The sequence below is a fragment of the Papio anubis genome, chromosome 7 (assembly GCF_008728515.1).
Source record: "Papio anubis isolate 15944 chromosome 7, Panubis1.0, whole genome shotgun sequence".
NCBI lineage: Eukaryota > Metazoa > Chordata > Mammalia > Primates > Cercopithecidae > Papio > Papio anubis.
Genome location: NC_044982.1, coordinates 103,359,769 through 103,379,704, shown reverse-complemented (window position 1 = coordinate 103,379,704; position 19,936 = coordinate 103,359,769). Strand labels below are relative to the sequence as shown.

At 45.0% G+C, this 19,936-nt stretch overlaps 1 protein-coding gene across 15 annotated transcripts in view; it reads left to right on the top strand.

Annotated features, from left to right (window-relative positions):
- The window catches only part of AKAP13 (A-kinase anchoring protein 13), a 266,890-nt gene extending 247,175 nt beyond the window's left edge, over positions 1-19,715 (top strand). For 14 of the 15 annotated variants that reach the window (XM_031669207.1, XM_031669210.1, XM_031669209.1 and 11 more), the window contains 9 exons: positions 3-85; positions 3,068-3,262; positions 5,680-5,841; positions 6,282-6,352; positions 6,818-6,862; positions 10,640-10,690; positions 11,442-11,891; positions 13,838-14,171; positions 14,971-19,715. In XM_031669207.1, the coding sequence (XP_031525067.1) occupies positions 3-85; positions 3,068-3,262; positions 5,680-5,841; positions 6,282-6,352; positions 6,818-6,862; positions 10,640-10,690; positions 11,442-11,891; positions 13,838-14,171; positions 14,971-15,020 (1,441 nt within the window). In that variant the 3' untranslated portion in view covers positions 15,021-19,715. The remainder of the gene's footprint in view (positions 1-2; positions 86-3,067; positions 3,263-5,679; positions 5,842-6,281; positions 6,353-6,817; positions 6,863-10,639; positions 10,691-11,441; positions 11,892-13,837; positions 14,172-14,970) is intronic. The other variant, XM_031669206.1, reaches the window with a different exon arrangement.
- The last annotated feature ends 221 nt before the right edge of the window (positions 19,716-19,936 follow it).

The following is a 19,936-nucleotide window of genomic DNA, read 5'->3' as shown; positions in this document are numbered from 1 at the left end:
AGGAACAGAGATGAAGATGAAGGAATTCCTAGTGAGAATGAGGAAGAAAAGAAAATGTTGGACACCAAAGCCCGAGAATTAAAAGGTGAGGCATTGGGAGTGGTCTGAGCCCCTTGTCTGGAATGTCTGCAGTTGCAGAAGACTGCTGGTGGATTTTAGAGGACGGGTTTGCCCTCAGTTCTAAAGCTGCCCCAGAAGGCACTTGAAAGCAGCGAAACGAATAGCTGTTAACAAAAGAGAAACCAAGTCCAGGCTGACATGGGTCCTGGTAAAGAATGATTGTAAGGATGTGTCCAATACTGGATCAAGAGAATATTGATTCTCTTAACTCAGGATCAGTGTTCTCAAACCTCATGACATTCTCTGTACTTTGTCACAGATGAATTTGCCAAAATTTGTAGTCACATCTAAAATTAAAACAAGGAGAGAATTTGGGGAAAAGAATTCTCCAGTTAATCTGATTTAATCCTCCCACCAGTCCCTAGCGTTATCACTTATCTGCAGTTCACAAATGAGTTGTGAGGTGAAGTTTTGGGAGAAGGGTATGTATCGATCCATGTTTGACCCCTGTTTATTGAGTGCTGACTGTTTTGTGTAGTCTTGTCAGTGTCCCTACAACACAGGCATTCTAATCCCCGTTGTGCAGATGAGACAGTCGAGGCCCACAAAGGACAAGCCACGCAGGGTTACACGTGTAGTTAATGGTTAAGCCAGAATTCTATTCCCTGTCTTAGCAAAGCCTGGTGCTCTTTTCTCTTTGCCAGTGGCTTATCGAATGTTTCTAAGTAAAGACTATGCTTTGGGTCGAAATAAGGCTTAGAGTTAAATAAATGTAAGCATCTAAGGAGTTTGGTTAGGTCTTAAAGCCATACAGATGAAAGCATTGAGTCTCACTGAGGGAAAAATTAAAAATATGGACAGATTTAGACCAGAGCCAGAGTTACAGCAGATTTATTGGCCCATGATTAGGATGACAAGGATAAAAATCTTCCTTCTTTAAATTTTGTTAAGTACCTGGCTAGGCATACTGCTAGGTACAACAGATGCAAAGATTCCTTAAAAAGAGCCCTTTCCTTTGAGAAGCTCACACCCTAGCAGGGGAAACATACCTCAACGACGGGCCACACAGTGATTTATTAGACCACAGGCACGATTAACATGTGTGGGATCTGCTCATCCTGCATCTAGTAAGTCTCACAGAGAAGCTGGTGCATGAGCTACATCTGAAAAAAATTATCTCAGCACACAAGAGTAGTTATGTGCAAAGGTGAAAAAGGACTTGACATGTCTGCCAAGGAATGACAGGTTTGATGTGTTTGGAGGGTCAGGGCTAAGGGATGGGAGCTTAAGCTGGAAAAGCACCAGGTATTAAAAAGGCAACAAGGGACTGATGTAATTTTTTAAAAAAAGAAAAAAAAAAGATTTTTTTTTTAAACATGTTGAAGCTAGTTAGGAGAGTTGCTTGAGGGAATGGGAAGCGACTGGGAGTAGAAAGACCATTTGGAAGACTGTTAGGATAGGTTAAGTGAAAATGAGCTGGAGAGGGAACAGATGTGAGTAGGAAATAAGGTCATTAAAATCTGGTCAGTTGGCCAGGCTTGGTGGCTCACACCTGTAATCCCAGCACTTTGGGAGGCCACAGTGGGCAGATCACAAGGGTCAGGAGTTGGAGACCAGCCTGACCAACGTGGCGAAACCCCATCTCTACTAAAAATACAAAAATTAGCCGGACGTGGTGGCGCGTGCCTGTAATCCCAGCTACTTTGGGAGGCTGAGGCAGGAGAATCGCTTGAACCCGGGTGGCAGAGGTTTCAGTGAGCCGAGATAGTGCCACTGCACTCCACCCTGGGTGACTGAGTGAGACTCTCAAAAAAAAAAAAAAAGTCTGGTCAGTTGGTGGTGGGACAGAGTGAGGAGAAAGAATTTCTCACAGGTTTCCAAATCAGGTGACCTGGAAGATGAAGAGTTGTTGACTGAGAATGAGATTCCACACTAAAGGGAGGAGGTGATGGGCTAGAGAAAAGATTGGTTTCTCACATGCTGAGAACAAAGCATCTCAGTAGAGGTGGCCACTTGGGCCCCATGGTCTGCTGCTAAGAAAGGGAGGACTTTTGATTTTTTTTTTTTTTTTTAATGAATTATCAGCATATAGAGGGTAATTGAAGCCATGGGGATGAATGAGATCCTCAAGAGGAAAGTGGGTAAGGTAAAGAAGACAGCTCAGACCAGGTGCAGTGGCTCACACCTGTAATCACAGCACTTTGGGAGGCCAAGGCAGGCAGATCACCTGAGGTTGGGAGTTTGAGACCAGCTGGCCAACATGGTGAAACCCCATCTCTACTAAAAATACAAAATTAGCCAGGGGTGATGGCACATGCCTGTAATCTCAGCTCCTCAGGAGGTTGAGGCAGGAGAATCACTTAATCGCTTGAACCCAGGAGGTGGAGGTTGCAGTGAGCCGAGAGTGTGCCATTGCACCCCAATCTGGGCAACAAGAGCGAAACTCTGTCTCAAAAAAAAAAGAAGAAGAAGAAGACAGCTCTCAGGATGGAGCTGAGACAGAAGCCAGGAGCCCAGATAAGAGATTCCATTGCAGATGGCAGATCAGTAAAGTGTCCTGAGAAAGAATGGTAGGAAGAGAACCAGTGTCCTAAGTTAAAGAAGGACACATGTTTTAAAGGAGGAAGTAATCATCAATGCTGAAAAAAACAACCTAAAAGACCTCATTGGATTCAATCGTGAAGTTGAGCTGGGAAACCAGTTGCAGAGTGGACAGAAGCTAGAGAGTAGAGGGCTGAGAAGTAAACAGGGGACAAGGGAATGGAAGCAAAGTGCAAACTTGTTATGTCACAATTTCCATGGTTCGCCAAAAAGATCCAGAATGGTTTTCCAGATAGAAATCACAGAACAGAAACAATATTGCTGTCATGATGAAAAAGAAAGGGCAGTGGGTGGGGTGTCCTGTCTTGTCCCTTTCCATAAATTACCACAAGGTGGTGCTCATGTCTTAGTCATCTCGTAATACTAAACGCCAATCAAATCACAGATCATTTTCTCCATCCTGCAGAACAACTTCAACAGAAGGACCAACAAATCCTACTCTTGTTGGAAGAGAAGGAGATGATTTTCCGGGACATGGCTGAGTGCAGCACCCCCCTCCCAGAGGATTGCTCCCCGACACATAGCCCTAGAGTTCTCTTCCGCTCCAACACAGAAGAGGCTCTCAAAGGAGGACCTTTAATGAAAAGTGCAATAAATGAGGGTAATTAACATTCAGCATTGCCTCCCTTTATCTCCTCCCATCTGCCAGTTTTTACTTTTTTACGTTAAAGCCGCACAAATGCAGAAAATTACCCAAAACAAATACTTCACTATAGTAAATAATCAGGTGAATATCCTTTTAACCACTACCCACATCAAGAAATTAAATGTGGCCAGACACCCTGAAGTGCCTTCGTCCACGTGCCCTGTCCCCATCATACCTCCCTCCCTCCAAAAGGAGCAGTTATTCTGGCCTTTTTTAAAATTAATCATTTATGCCTTTTTTTTTTTTTTTTGGCAGGATCTTGCTGCTCTGTTTCCCAGGCTGGAGTGCAGTGGTGCGATCTCGGCTCACTGCAGCCTCCCCATCCTGGGTTCAAGTGATTCTCCTGCCTCAGCCTTCCAAGTAGCTGGGACTACAGGTGTGCACCACCACACCCAGCTAATTTTTGTATTTTTCATAGAGACAGGGTTTCACCATGTTGGCCAAGCTGGTCTCAAACTCTTGACCTCAAGTGATCCACCCACCTTGGCCTCTCAAAGAACTGATATTATAGGCATGAGCCACCACGCCCGGCCATTAATCACTTACTTATATATCTTTATGACTTAAGTGCCTACTCCTAAACATTATAGTTTAGTTAGCTTTTTTTTTTTTTTTTTTTTTTTTTTTTTTTTGAGGACGGAGTCTCTCGGGCTTTCCTGTCACCCAGGCTGGAGTGTAGTGGCCGGATCTCAGCTCACTGCAAGCTCCGCCTCCCGGGTTTATGCCATTCTCCTGCCTCAGCCTCCCGAGTAGCTGGGTCTACAAGCGCCCGCCACCTCGCCCGGCTAGTTTTTTTTTTTTTATTTTTTAGTAGAGAGGGGGGGTTCCACCGTGTTTTCCAGGATGGTCTTGATCTCCTGACCTCGTGATCCACCCGTCTCGGCCTCCCAAAGTGCTGGGATTATAGGCTTGAGCCACCGCGCCCGGCCTACTTTGCTTATGTTTTTTTGATATGCATCTTAAAATTCTTAATTTACAGTTCCCCTCACCATCTTTTTTTTTTCCCATATAATTTATCTTTGAACAATATGAGCTTTTTGACTTAGAGAGTTTCCCACAGTTTGGATTTTATTCATACAGTTCTGTCCTCTGTTTCCTTCAGATTTGCAGCTGGATTCTCAGAGGCTTAATTAATCACTCAGACTTGATCTCTTTGGTAAATTGTGCCCTTATAGTGTGTTCTTTCATTGAGAGGGCATAAATTTAGTTGTCTCTTTTTTCGTGACATATAAGAAAAGATAAAAGGATAAACGCTTGATTATTTTTCCCCTCTGTTTATTTACCAGTTTTTAAGACCATGAACATCTTCTGAAAGTGACCCATAGTTTTTATTATGGACTCATAAATTGAAACATGTTTGATGGGGCCGGGCGCGGTGGCTCATTTCTATAATCCCAGCACTTTGGGAGGCCAAGGTGGGTGGTCAGGAGTTCAAGAGCAGCCTGGCCCACATGGTGAAACCCCATCCCTACTAAAAATACAAAAATTAGCTGGGTGTGGTGACGTGCGCCTGTAGTCCCAGCTTCTCAGGAGGCTGAGGCAAGAATGTGTTTTGCTCACTTATTTTATGGACATGTCTTTCTGATGTGCTTTTGTTATCTGTAGAGAAGTTAGACCCTGTGTTTTCCCCACCTATGTTTTCCCTTTATATGGGATTTGACTTCCATATTTTCTATTGCTCATTTTTATGTGAAATTGGTGTCTTAAGTTTACAGATTCATATAGATTTTCTCACACCATAGGACTCGTCTATCATTTTTGTGTAGGTTTTCTTTTTTAACATGGCTTGTCTTATCAGATTTCCTGCTGTTGGTTCCCTCCCTTATTCCACCTGGCCCTTCTTTTTCTTTATCTCTTTTTCTCCTGTTTAACTTTTACTCCATTTTCTCCACTTTCTTCTTTCTGTGAGCCATACCCTAGAAAAGAACCCTAGTGGGCCAGAGTTGAGATGCAAATTCTTAGACTACTCTAGCCCCTTGAACTCACTCCATATTAGCGAAGCCAGAAACCCTGACTGTTTTACTTGCTGTTCTCAAATCAGTCCATCTTACTTTCCAAGGAATATCTTCTGGCTGCTTTGGATATGATTCCAGAAGCCATGTAACTTCTAGTAAATTACTCTGCCTTCCCTGTACACTTTCAAATTTCCTAGCCTCTTGTATATAAAGTGGAAAGTCTCATCTCTAAATTTCTAGTAGAGTCCAACCAAAACACATACCCTGAGCTGAGACCCTTCTCTGAGCAAAGGAACTCACCCAGTCACTCTTTGGAAATTTCCAATCATGCTCTTTGTACATATCATGTATACTGTGAACTTGTTTTCTCCTCATTGAAAGATAAGATGTCAGCTTTGCATGTTTCCTTTATTCCAGTGGAGATCCTTCAGGGCTTGGTGAGTGGAAATCTGGGAGGCACACTTGGGCCAACTGTCAGCAGCCCCATTGAGCAAGAAGGTGCGGTCGGTCCTGTTTCCCTGCCCCGGAGAGCAGAAACCTTTGGAGGATTTGACAGCCATCAGATGAATGCTTCAAAAGGTAAATGATGTGAAGTCATGAGCTTTTATAGGCAATCCTTGACTGTCCCACACAACTCAAAATGATTTGTACTTTAGTAGCTACATTGTACTTTAGTAGCTACATCTCCGCTCCCATTCAATCAGTAAATTTCTTAGTGAGATCTTAAGACACTCAAGAGCCTGCCAATCAGACTCATATTCATTTTGAGTAACAAAAAAGATTTTCCTAAGATATTAGCTAAAAGAGTAATAATACATGTTCCTGCTTCCAGCTCTTCTGCATCCATAAAATTATTAGTAATCACTTAGCTGCCACCAAGCTGCTCCCTCTTTTGGGGGGCATCAGTAGGATTCAGAAATACTACATCCCCAAGATACCTATATGATATTCTTTCCTTCGCTAATCTGTTTCACAACTTTAAAATTAAAAAAAAAACAAAAAACCTATTTTTTGTTTAGGAGGCGAGAAGGAAGAGGGAGATGATGGCCAAGATCTTAGGAGAACGGAATCAGATAGTGGCCTAAAAAAGGTATTTCTCTTTAAAATACACTATGAACCTCCTTGGCACTTTCCTCTGAATTCATAACCTTTGAAATTATTTCACTTTGATGTTGTTTTGGATGCCTGAATTGCTGCTTTTAATAAAATTATTTTCAGGGAAAATCACATTTTTAAAACAAACAGTACAGTTAAGAATTCCACATTATTGGCTGGTGGCCTCACTGGCTTAGGGTGGTGTGTTTACGTTCATAACTCTACCATGGTCCTGGCAGGACCAGTTTCATTAGGAGGTTTGTTTCAGGTGCTCCAAACTGACCTGACCTTCTTACAAGGTGTCAGTGATAAATAGTTCAACCTTAAATCTTCAGTACCTTAGTGAGAGGCTGTGGTAGGAAAGAAAGAAAATGGAAAGCTATAGCCTAACAGAAACACACTGTATGTCATTTTTGCATCAAGATCTTCATTTTTTATATGTATGGTTTTTGTTTCATAGGGTGGAAACGCTAACCTGGTATTTATGCTTAAAAGAAACAGTGAGGTAAGGACATTATGAGCTATTTAAGAAAATATGTGTTTGTTACCATTGTCAAGTTAGGAATATTCTTTGTTCCTTTTTTTTTCTTTTTGCTGTTACAAAGAGGCTAACTGCTGGCTATCATCTGTACATGTAAACAATACAGTTGTCAGTTTCCTTGACCTTTCCCCTTTTTTTGGTCCTAGGGGCACCGTCTTGGAATTTTGCCACTTAGAGAATTGCCTGCTAAGATGGCCTTTGATTCTCTGTCCTTAAGGAAGCCTTTTGCTGCTTTTTTTTTTTTTTTTTTTTGAGATGGGGTCTCGCTCTCCCTGTATCACCCAGCTCACTGCAACCTCTACCTCCCAGGCTCAGGCAATCCTCCAGAGTAGCTGGGACTATAGGCATGCGTGCCACCATGCCCGGCTAACTTTTGTATTTTTTGTAGAGACAGGGTTTTGCCGTGTTGCCCAGGCTGGTCTCAAACTTCTGGACACAAGCAATCCACCTGCCTCAGCCTCCCAAGGTGCTGGGATGACAGACATGAGCCACCTTACCCAGCACTTCTTGCTTTTAATCAGCTTTCTCTAAGTAGGGCCCGCAAAACCCCCGTGATGGTTTCCTTTGGTCTAAGCACACTGAGTAGAATTCATAGGAGCCTTTTCTATCACAAGCCTGATACCAAGAGCCACAGGTCTGGAACATGGGCATTTAACTTGTAATTTGACACAGTAATTTCTTATCCTTCAAGTACTCAAGTTATATCATCATCTTTTTGGGGGGCGGGGGAGACGGATCTTGCTCTGTTGTCCAGGCTGGAGTACAATGGTGCAATCTCGGCTCACTGCAACCTCCATCTCCCAGATTCCAGCGATTCCCCTGCCTCGGCCTCCCAAGTAGCTGGGATTACAGGCATACACCACCACACCTGACTAATTTTTTGTATTTTTAGTAGAGACGAGGTTTTGTCATGTTGGCTGGGCTGATCTTGAACTCCTGACCTCAGGCAGTCTGCCCACCTGGGCCTCCCAAAGTGCTGGGATTACAGGCCTGAGCCACCACGCCCAGCCATATCTTCTCTGAGTATTGCTTTAGACGTAATATGTGTCTTATCTGTGAAGCAGCCTTGGTGTCCTTCTGGAAGGATGCCCATCCCGCGTGCACCGACCCCCGACTCGTTGTGACATAATCTTCAGATTACTGCCATCTCCAAAATTAATTCTGAGTATTTGACTTTGTAAGCAGACTAGAAGCAGATACATGATAGTTGCTTTTTAGAGTATACTTCTCAAGCATTTTGATTGTGTTTCTTCTTTTTCTTGTGCTTGCTTTTAACGTACATTAAGTCTCCAAGGAACTTTATTTTGAAATTTTAAGGGGAATCTTTCCATTTTCCACCTAAAATACAGAAGGATATTATTTTATATTTGTTGCCACAGAAGTCTAAATACAGTGGAGTCCTGAAGGAATCCTTCAGTGTGCTTATCTTTAAATGACAAACTTGAGCTTATGGAAGCTACTTGCTCTCTGGATCTGCTGCTTGAAAATTAGCTCACTGCAGCCTCCGCCACCCAGGTTCAAGCAATTCTCCTGCCTCGGCCTCCAGAGTAGCTGGGACTACAGGCCCGCACTGCCGCACCAGGCTGATTTTTTTGTGTTTTTCGTCGAGACGGGGTTTCACCATGTTGCCCAGGCTGGTCTCGAACTCCTGACCTCAGTTTATCTGCCCGCCTCAGCCTCCCAAAGTGCTGGGGTTACAGGCATGAGTCATTGCTCCTGGCCTTGATTTTGCTTTATGGCAAAATTTCCCCCCTATATTTAGTTAGAAGAATCAGGGTAAGAAATAGTAGAAGACCCATTTGTTTTTCAGACATTCCAGTATGGATTAGACACTATAAATGCTTAGCTAGAGTCGGCAGGTTCTTCAGTTACTTCTCTCTGCTTATTAAGGATAAAATAAGGGGGGCCAGTCTTGGTGGCTCACTCCTGTAGTCCTAACACTTTGGGAGACCGAGGCAGGTGGATCACTTGAGGTCAGGAGTTCAAGACTAGCCTGGCTAACATGGTGAAACCCTGTCTCTACTAAAAATACAAAAAATTAGCCAGGCGTGGTGATGGGCGCCTGTAATCCCAGCTACTCAGGAGGCTGAGGCAGGAGAATCACTTGAACCTGGGAGGCGGAGATTGCAGTGGGCCGAGATTGCACCACTGCACTCCTGCCTGGATGAGAGTGAAACTCCGTCTCCGTCTCAAAAAATAAAAATAAAGAAAATAAGGGGTAAAAAATTTTCTCAGAAGAGCTAAGCCTGGTAATTAAGATTTTTGTGTTTTGTTTTTAAATGACTTAAGTATTGTAAGAGGAATACATGTTCATGGTAGATAAGTAACATAAGTTACTTAATAATAAACATCCCACCACTGGAAAATAGCTACTGTTAAATGTTTGGTGTTTATATTTCCAGCCTTCTACATAACATATCCGAGTTGTATATGTATGAATAGTATAAAAAGTTTTACATAATTTGTATCAATACTTCCTAGAGCTTCATATCTTGCTTTTTTTTCCTCTTAATATGCATTAAAAGCATTTCCCCAAGGCATATTTTTACAAAGCATGCTGTTGAACAGCTTCATATTATTGTGTACCATAATTTTCTTAATCCTTCTGATAGTTAACTGTTTTTCTACGTTTTGCTTTTAAAGCAGTGAGCTAAGAACATCTTTGTACATACATTGTTTTTTGCACAGCTCTCTGATTATTTCCCAGATATGCCAAAATGCTATTGAACGAAGGTTTTGCAGTGCTTGGCACTACCCATTAGACATACAAGTGCCCATTTTCATCTTTTACCAACATTGAGTATTATTCTTACTAAGTTTTTGTTCGTTTGATAAGTTTGCGTCATTTATTTTATTTTGCATTTATTTGATTTCAAATAAGGTTGAGTCATTTTTAATATGACATATAAATGCTATTGGCCATTTATATTTCTTCTGCAAATTGCTGGTTTGTGTTCCTGGCCTATTTTTCTACTAGGGTATTTTTTTTGTCATAATGTTCTATGAGAGCCTTTTTTAAATCAAATATTTTTCCATTTGAATTTCTATTAGTCCTTTGCCTTTTAATTTTAATTTTACATTTTTACATAGAAATTTTTGAAAAAATCATGTGGTTTCTTCCATTACTTCTGTGTTTGCAAAGCCTTCCCTGTTTTAAGATTAGAAAACCTTCTAGTTCCTTCCAGCTCTTTTTTTTTTTCTTTTTGAAATAGGATCTCGCTGTCTTGCCCTGGCTGGACATAAATATGGTTTATTTTTCACCTTTGACATTTTCAGATATTTGAACCTTTTTTTTTTAATGTGAGCTAAGGTCTCAACTCAATTTTTTTCAGAAATATAGCCATTTTCTTAGAACAATTAATTGAATATTCTTTTCTTTCCATTGATTTGAAATGCTACTTACATGCTAAATTGTTACGGGAAGTTTCTGAAATTTCTGTTCTGTTGCACTGATGTATGCTGTTTTTATTCTAGTCATTTTAAGTATTGGGAGCTTTCTAACACATTTTAACTTGTGCTGATACTCCTCCTACACACAGGTCACTTTGGTCTTCTTTTGTTTTTCTTGGCTGCTGGTGCTCACTTACTTTCTTTGGTGCTTTCAATTTGAAAATATTTCATAAAGATACAAGCATTTAGTTGTATCTTAAAGAAGCCATCTTATCAGGTAAACATTAGTGTGATGGATTCTGAGATTCATAAAGCCCTGAAACAAATGTTTCCATTTTGTTCCTTTGGCAGCAGGTTGTCCAGAGCATTGTTCATCTCCACGAGCTCCTCAGCACTCTGCAGGTGCGTGCCTTCATCTTCCGTCCCTGCGTTTATTTGTCTAAAGAACAGCAGCTTGAGGCTGTTGTTGACTTGGATCTTTGAGGTTTGTAGGCTGTTTATGGGTAAATGGGGCCCTCAGTCTAGGGAAGACTGGCTCTCGTGGTGAGAAAGTTACAGAATGCTGTGGGTAGAGTATCATCGACCTTCCAGGACTAGAATTAGTGAAGAGCTGGTGTGCTGTAGGCATGGCTTGATAACCATGCTACAAATCACATAGCATGCTAACATGCACTTGGGAGATTATTTCACTTTAGAAAGCCTTAAGTATGATTATAAAAGTTTCTATATCCCGTATCTCTGTACATTTGAATAGAGTAGCCTTCCTAATACAGCTTCCGTTTCGGACTTCCCAGGAACATCCTCAAATTCTGCTCACTTCCTTTCTTGAAGATCTGCCCTATCTCATTCCTTCCTCCCACTTCCAACACACACACACACACACACACACAGTACCCCAGGTAATACCAGTGACCGCAAACAGCATGTGACCAGATTTGACAAAAACCTGTGAGTTCGTGCACCTTTGAGGTTCTTGTGTGATAAATGCCTGCAATTATCCTGGAGCATTTTTATTAGATGGGCTTGAAAAATGAGGGGAGAGTTCTAGTCCATCATAGTGCCTGGTGCCCCCTGCTGTGGGGTCAGGAGGGATCCAGAAGTTGGCTGTCATCCTGGCCAGAGTTGCAGGGCTCTCCTCCGTGTGCCTCCTCAGGGTGTGGTGCTGCAGCAGGACAGCTACATTGAGGACCAGAAACTGGTGCTGAGCGAGAGGGCGCTCACTCGCACCTTGTCCCGTCCGAGCTCCCTCATTGAGCAGGAGAAGCAACGCAGCCTGGAGAAGCAGCGCCAGGACCTGGCCAACCTGCAGAAGCAGCAGGCCCAGTACCTCGAGGAGAAGCGCAGGCGTGAGCGCGAGTGGGAAGCTCGTGAGAGGGAGCTGCGGGAACGGGAGGCCCTCCTGGCCCAGCGCGAGGAGAAGGTGCAGCAGGGGCAGCAGGACCTGGAAAAGGAGCGGGAGGAGCTCCAGCAGAAGAAGGGCACATACCAGTATGACCTGGAGCGACTGCGTGCTGCCCAGAAACAGCTCGAGAGGGAACAGGAGCAGCTGCGCCGGGAGGCAGAGCGGCTCAGCCAGAGGCAGACAGAACGGGACCTGTGTCAGGTAATGGCACTCCCTGCCGAGAGCAACCTAACGATGATATTAAGAACCCCTGTGTACTAAGCATAGTAAGAAAGTGAGCAGAAATATAGAGCCTGTTTTTGGCAAGATGCAGTGGCTCATGCCTGTGATCCCAGCACTTTAGGAGGCTGAGGTGAGAGGGTAGCTTGACCAGCCTGAGCAACAGAGGGAGACTGTCTCTACTAAAAAAAAAAAAAAAAAAAATGTTTTTAAGAATCTTTGTAGCTGGACACAGTGGCTCACGCCTGTAATCCCAGCACCTTGGGAGGCCAAGGCAGGCGGATCTGTTGAGGTCAGGAGTTTGAGACCAGCCTGGTCAACATGGCAAAACCGCATCTCTACTAAAAATACAAAAATTAGCCGGGTGTGGTGGCAGACACCTATAATCGCAGCTACTTGGGAGTCTGAGGCATGAGAATCGGCTTGAACCTGGGAGGTGGGGATTGCAGTGAGCCGAGATCTCGCCACTGCACTCCAGCCTGAGCAACTCTGTCTCAAAAAAAACAAAAAGAATCTTTGTTTTACCCTGAAAGAGAGGCAGAGGGAGAAAGTCTTTTTCTGCTTTTTGCATCTCTAGGAGACTGAAGAAGAGAATGGAAGTGCTGGGGCATTTTGGCCAGGCAGTAATGGATACTTAGAGTTGGCAACAGCTAGAGGAGCCTCCATGTATCTGAGAAAATAGCCATCAGCCATCCAGGATTTTAGGAGCAACCCCACTGCTCTGTGTCACATTAGAAGTCAGGCATGGCCCTGACCTGAAGGAACTTGTAGCTTAATGGGGAAGCACAGCAAGAATAAAAGATCCCCCAGAACATGTGGTGCCTGTGGTCCTGAGACAGCAGGAAATGGCTGTCAGGCCAGAGTTGCTGGAAGAACCCATGTGGCAGGATGGGTGGGAGGCAGTTACAGAGGGAAACGCCCATCCCAGCAACTAGGGGAGGCGGCCACTCCTCTTGTGAACAGATGATATTCTTGCTTGGGGATGTTGAGACAGCTGCACTCTGCATAGTTCCTGATTTGCCTCTCTACTGCTGATGAAACTTTTCTTTCTCTATAGCTGCTGCTTATATTGGAAAGCTTTTGGTAATTCAGCACACTCACTCCTGAGCTTATTTCAGTGATATTGCTTGGTTATTCCAAAATATGGATGCTTGTGGCAGATGGAGAGCCTGGGTGTACACAGATCTGCCTGTGTTTTGAAATGCATATCACGTTGCTGTTTGTTTGACTGATTGACCTTGGACCATGAAAGAAAATTATACTGACATCTTCCAGAGTAGGGGGCAGTTGTAGCTTTCGGCAGATGTTGCCAAATATATTGGGCAGGGGGGAGCAGCAAATGCTGTGTGTTGCTTTTTATGACATGAGGAGGGATTCCACCCCAGTACAATCATCAGTGCTTTGACAAAGGAGGGTTCCCAGGCAGCTAAGAGAACCCAGATTAGATGATCCTCTTTATCTCTGGTTTAACCTTTGAGTAGGATTCTTGGTGTAAGCTCGGCTTTTCCACTTACCCTCTAACCTGAACAGGTGTCTGTAATCTCTTTGCCCTAAAATACTTCCCTGCATCCCTGTGCAGAGCAGTCTTAAGCAGCTCTCCTTCTTTCTTCAGGAAATGGGAATTCTTTTCTAAATCACCCCATCAAAGGTACTATCGGTTTTTTATGACGCCGGTGTTTGCGTATGTAGTAAAAGTATTAACAGTATTGAAGGCGGTATTTTTAACATGTTTATAGATACTACTGGGGGGAGGGCAGCTAATGAAACCTTTGAGCTCTATGCAATCCATAGAAGTGAGCTCTGTAGAGTTTACAGAGGTGGGTAAGTACCCAGCCAGCACACCCAGTTGAATTCAGCCAGGATTTATTGAGTAGGCATCAGGGATGCTGACAGCCTCCAAGTGAAACCCTTCTCTTGAATATGTACAGGTTTCCCATCCACACAGCAAGCTGATGAGGATCCCATCGTTCTTCCCCAGTCCTGAGGAGCCCCCCTCGCCATCTGCACCTTCGATAGCCAAATCAGGGTCATTGGACTCAGACCTTTCAGTGTCCCCAAAAAGGAACAGCATCTCTCGGACACACAAAGATAAGGGGCCTTTTCACATACTGAGTTCAACCAGCCAGACAAACAAAGGACCAGAAGGGCAGAGCCAGGCCCCTGTGTCCACCTCTGCCTCTACCCGCCTGTTTGGGTTAGCTAAGCCAAAGGAAAAGAAGGAGAAAAAAAAGAAGAACAAAACCAGCCGCTCTCAGCCCGGTGGTGAGTCACGCACACCTGCTCTCCCTGTGGCCATGGTGTCTGTGCATTCTGAGAGAGGGTAGATTTTAGTGGCATGGGGCAGGGTTGAAAAGGGTACAGTTCAGATGCTCAGAAGCCAAACCGCTATCCTTCTCACCAGCTCCGCTTACTAAGAGCGCTCATGCAACAAACATTAAGAACCCACTGTGTGTGGCACATGTGCAAAAGCAGAAAGCATAGGTTTCATTTTCAAGGCATTATCCAATTGAGGAACTGCAGCTCACCTCTCAGTGAAGTAATTCAAGTCCTCCTTGCCTTTCTGGGCCTAGATAAGTCATTGCTAACAGCTAGCATTTGGTGATTTAACTCTCAAATGGCTGTATGAAGTTGGCACTGCTAACCCCAAAGGAAGTGAGGAAACTGAAGCTCACGGAGGCTAACTAATGTGCCAGCGGCCACAGAGCCCGCGGTTGAATTCTACTAAATGCCCCCCCTACATGTGCCACTTTTCCCCCTGAATCCTTCTCTTTAGGATTGATCTCTCCTTTCTGTGGGGCAGGTTAAAGAAAAATGTACATTTTCCAGGCCTCTTCATAAATTCTAGTGCTTATTAAAAGTTAAAGGGAGCATTAGACAGTGAAGGATATCACCAAGAACCTTATTAACCAAATTTGTCCAGAAACCCCAGTGTGCAGACAGTCAATTGCCCATAAGCCCCCGTCACCTATTTGCATTACAGAAGACTTTGGTTTGGGGAGGAAGTTCAATGAAAGGAACAGTTTTTCTGAATTTTTTTCATTCTTGGTTTTCACATTTCCAGATGGTCCCACATCAGAAGTATCAGCAGAGGGTGAAGAGATCTTCTGCTGACCCTCTTCCTCTCTGCTGAGGCAGCTGCCTCCTGATCCTGGCCAGCCCACCTCTCCTGCTGTCCCCACGTGCACAAGTCTCTTACACTGGACACCCACTGCTCCTCAGCGTCCAGTCCTCCTGGGCGGCCCCAGGTCCTGGACAAGAAGGAACAGATGATCTTGAGTATCAGGGTGGGGAAGGAGGCCCAGACTCTGCTTCGGCCATGATTTGTGACTGCCCAGGACTCTCAGGTTGGGCTGGCCCTACTCAGGATTACACTGAAAGTAGTGGCCTCGTAAGTACAGGTGATGGTTTTGGACATGTCAGGAATTCCTAAAGGCTGAAAGAGTGTATCCAAGTAAGGTCTGAACCTCTGACTACCTTTTATTTGGGGGAACACGAAACCAAACAGAAGATGTTTTGGACTTGATCTGTGTCCATACATGGGGACCTGTCTGCATGTATACATGGGGAATGCTAGAAGAAGGCCCAGTCTGTACCAGATGTCTAGTCACCTTAGCTCAGCACAGGGGCAGTGCCTGGATGGACCCAGAGCTCCTGCATATCAGCACTTCACCCAGTAATCCTCAGAGACTGGTTTCCCTCTAAACCCATCCCGTGCACGTATCACCCATGTTTTGCATGTATTTCTCATTTCATTTTAGGGATGACAAACATTTGTGAAACCAGTGAGAGAAGGCTTGATGTGTATAAAAGACGTGATCTGCACCACCTCGATCTCGGTGTTTCAGGCACTAAAGCAACAAAACAACCCATAGTATCTCATTTTGTCATCAGATCCAGAAGGAATACCCTGGTTTTCCGGGATGTTTACCCACATGTTTTGGGCACGGATAAAGTAAAGAGGCCCACTCACCAGTATCCCTGCAGGGTGACACTTTTTGGTTGTTACTGACCACTCAGAAGTGGCTACGGCCTCCTGGCTGTGTTCCTGAGCCCCTGTCGTGCCTCTCCCAGACAGCAGCTGCCTGGCCCTTGCGGGTGAGGGCACGCCCTATGGCACACCACCACCAGGGGCCAGGCAGAAGCTGTGTTCTGAAGCTAGGAGAGCTGGCTGAGAGGTGGGTTCAGGCGAAGGGTGAAGCCGTGTGTGGCGGTTCCTGCCAGTGCGGGTCTGGAGAGGAGCTGGCCCAGAGGGTGTGGTTGTGAAAGCGCCCTTCTTGTGTTAGGAGGCCTTGGCAAAATTGGATTTCTTCAAAAATGTATCTGAAGGTCTGTTGTTGAATTGTGCTCTGCCCCTGAAAGAGGGTACAGATGCTGCCTGCTGCTCGGCTTTGCTTTTGCTTTTCCCGCCGTGTTTTGATCTGTGTTCACTTGAGGCTTTCCCCAGCTGGTGTGTGCAGGACAGTTCATGGTAATGTTGCCCTCTGAGGCCCCGTACACCAGAAGGGAGGCCCTGGAAAATTTTGTGCTTCCGACGTGGCCTTCAGTTCTTGCTTTTTTGCCCCTCAGAAGCAAGGGGCTTTGAGCACACTTAAAAAAAGAAAAATCTGTAACTTGGTGCTTATTGATGAATTGCAAGCTGGCCTTGCAGATGGAGATATTTATCTTTCAGTTTATTTGAAAGAGGTCTGGTTTAAAATTTGTAGCCTAGATTTGTTTTATTTATTGTGTGTGTGTGTGTGTGTGTTTGTGTTTTTCTTTTTTAAGGGTGAGCCAGGACTAGCCCAACAGTCTAAACTATCCAGTCAATATTGAGTGAAGTGGCAGCCAGCACCGCTCACTCTGTGTCTTTTGAAGTGCCTTGAAGGCCCAGATGAAATTTTAAAGGGAGGGGTCCATGTCCTTCCGTCCCCCACCCCGCCTCATTCTTTAATCAAAGGATATCTTCTCCCTTGTTTGAGAATGAAGAAACTCACCACCTCTGAGCTACCTTTGCTTTTTTCTGTCATGGAGAATACCCAGCCTTCAGAAACAGACTTTAAGGCCAAAACCTGCTGATTTTTCTATTGAAAATATCATGTCCCCTTGCAAAGACCCTAAACAAAAAGTTAAGTTGCTTTCTTCCACCAGTCCATACAACTCCAAGTTACAGCTGAATCATCGTGACTTTCCTGAGATCTACCCCGGGGCTTGGCTATCTGTTCTGGTCACTAGCTCCGAGTTCCCCTACTGGGATTCGCAGGAGGGCAGTACTGAACCTGCATTCTTCTCTTTGTAAATGTAGGCTGGGTGCCCCTGTTGTCTGGGTTTGGAACGATAAGAGGTTGGTGCTGATTGGATTTACTCGCGTACATGCTCTTCACAAAAACACCATGGATGCTGAAGTTAGAGCATGCTGCCACAGAGGCTGACATCAGTGTTAGAGTGTCTCTTGCCCCCCTAGCTGTGATGTTTCACCTGCTTTGGTTGTTTTGGTGGTCTTTTTTAAAAATGGAGATTTCACATCTGCCCAGACCTCCCTCACTCAAAACGATTTCGGCAGGTTCTGGTTGGACAAGTTTAAAATCAGAAGGTAGTGCCCAGAATTCCCCCAAGCCACCTAGCTTCATCCAGGAATACAGTCTGCAGTGCCGAAAGGGAACCACTTACCAAGACCTGTGCTTACATACCTTCGTCATCTCTCTTCCCCCTTGGAGTTGTCCTCAAGGGGATTTGTTCCTGTCCTGGGGGTTCACCTGGGATGGTGGCTGCCTGTGCTTTTGCACGTGGCCTTGACAGTGTTCTAGTTGCTGGATCTAATGGCCTGTCTTGGTTTCTCTCACATGAGAAGGGGTTGTTTTCTGGGGTGACTCAGACTGAATTCCCCATACTGTTTCCACACCAGGATGCCGTGTTCTCCATCAAGCTGAAGAAATCAGGTGCCTGAAATTGTGCTTAAGTTTTGGGGGAAAGATGGGGTTCCTATCCAGAGCCCCCAGATTTTCAGAATCGAGTGAGCTTTCTGGAAGGAGACTGCATCTTCTCTCAATTCCAGTCATCTCAGTCGTCATTCCAGTTGGGTGACATGTGCACTTTAAATGCTGTCAGGTTGGCTTCATTTTCAAGACAATCAAATGTATTGACTGTTTTCTTTTTAGAAAATGGAGAGGGTTAAAAACGTGCAAACTGCCACTTTCAGCCTTTGCCAGTACTCCCTCTACCCCCGTGAGAGCTATCTGGGGGAAAGAATCCTTACCAAGGTTTTTTTGGAAAGGTACGAATCTTACCTTTTTTCCCCTTCTGTGTCTCAGGGTAATACTCTATTCAGAGTCGCCCCTTTGCTCATTTTCTCCCGTATTTGTTACCTTCCTGAGGCCTCAGTATTAGTCATGAGCACAAAGTTTGGAGACCCTTGGCGTTGTTTCTTGATGTGGGAAGGGAGGTGTTAGTGTGTGCAAGGGTTGAACTAGATAGACCCTGCCTTAGTAGAGGGTGGGACCATAACCTTAGAGGCCAGAACTTGATCCAGAAGTTGCTGTCCACAGAAGTGCTTTCTAGTTCATCATTTTTGTCTCTAGGGCTCTTTTTCTGTAGCCAGGTCTTTCTTCCCAGGGATTTTGGTATTTGCCTTGGAGTTGGGGTTTACTCTAATGATGGGTGCCCCAACTGTGCCCAGAGGACAGCCAGGCCCTGGGAGGGGGTTTAGAAAGACAGTCCTGGTGACTGGGCTTCAGTGGTCACAAAGAGGGTGGCTGTGAGGTGACCCCAGACACTTCAGAACGATGTGCACCCTCTGCGTTTGGATGTCCTTGGAATGTGGGAGCCTAGAAATAAGCCTGTGGATGAAATGGGGGCGGCGGCTGCTGGAGATCTGTGTGCCTTGCCTTTCTTCAACAGGACCAACTAGGTGTGCAGCCACCTACGGATATGTCCCAGCCAGCCCCGTCGCTCTCGTCCATCCTCAGAGACAAAGAAGAGGGCAGGGAGTTTGGGCTTGGTTTTGAACTTGCCTTTCAATGTAGCAAAGCATTCCTAGTTAACCAGAGCCTTGGAATCTACTACCTGCTGGCCAGGCTTTAAAATGAAAAGTGTTTCAATGCTGCCATAAAAGGGGGGCGGTGGGGAGGAAGGGAAAATAAAGGCATCTTTCCAAGTACTCATCTAATTTAATTGTCAAAAGATTGATAGGCCATGAATTCTCTATCTCACTAAGGGTTAAAGGCGGGCGACCCCCCACTGACTGTCCCCTGCCACCGAAGTAGGTGACCTGCCCTACAAGCAGGTGGGACCGCCTGTGCTGCGCTCCAGGGGGGTTCTGCAGGAAGCACTCACCCCCACCTTCCCTGGCCTGAGCTTTTCCCCTGCCTTTCTTCACCACCTGAGGGCATGGGCAGTCCCCGAGCCCTGGCCATGGGGCGTGCCTGGTGAGTTTGCCTGCGGTTCAGGCTTAGCCTGTGGTCACCTGTGTGCTGCTGCCTGCGTGAGGTGCGCAGTGGAGGCGCAGGGATCCGCAGGAGGGTGGTTGGGATACACCGGATACCTCTGCTCTCATTGCTCGTTTCCAAATGTTCTATGGACATTTCTGTGCTAAATCATATTAAATAAAACAGACGGGTTAAAACCCAGATGCTGTATATTAATTTGTAATTATGTATAAAGTGAAGCAGTTTTAAACTGTAAAGATTTTTTTCAGTGTGTTTTCTGGAATTTTGCCACAACATACTGGCTTTGTATTTTATTTAGCTTTCTTTCTAGTTACCAGCTTCAGACCCTTGTAAAGTCCCCCTCAGCCCTTTCAAAAAAAAAATAATAAATTGCCTGTGAAGTCTTGGTTGGTGCTGTGATTTATTCCTGTTCCTGGTTCCTGTAGAAGGGATACTCCCCATTCACCCCCAAAGCTCTTGAGGAGAGGCTTCTCCCAATGCGAAGGTTAATTTCCATAGTTTCAGGAGCCAGATTCTGCACCGAGCAGCTGCTGCTCTCTCTCGGAGCGGAACCCAAACCCAGAGAGCGACGGATCAGCCCTAAAGTCAGAGTTTATGCCAAGAGCC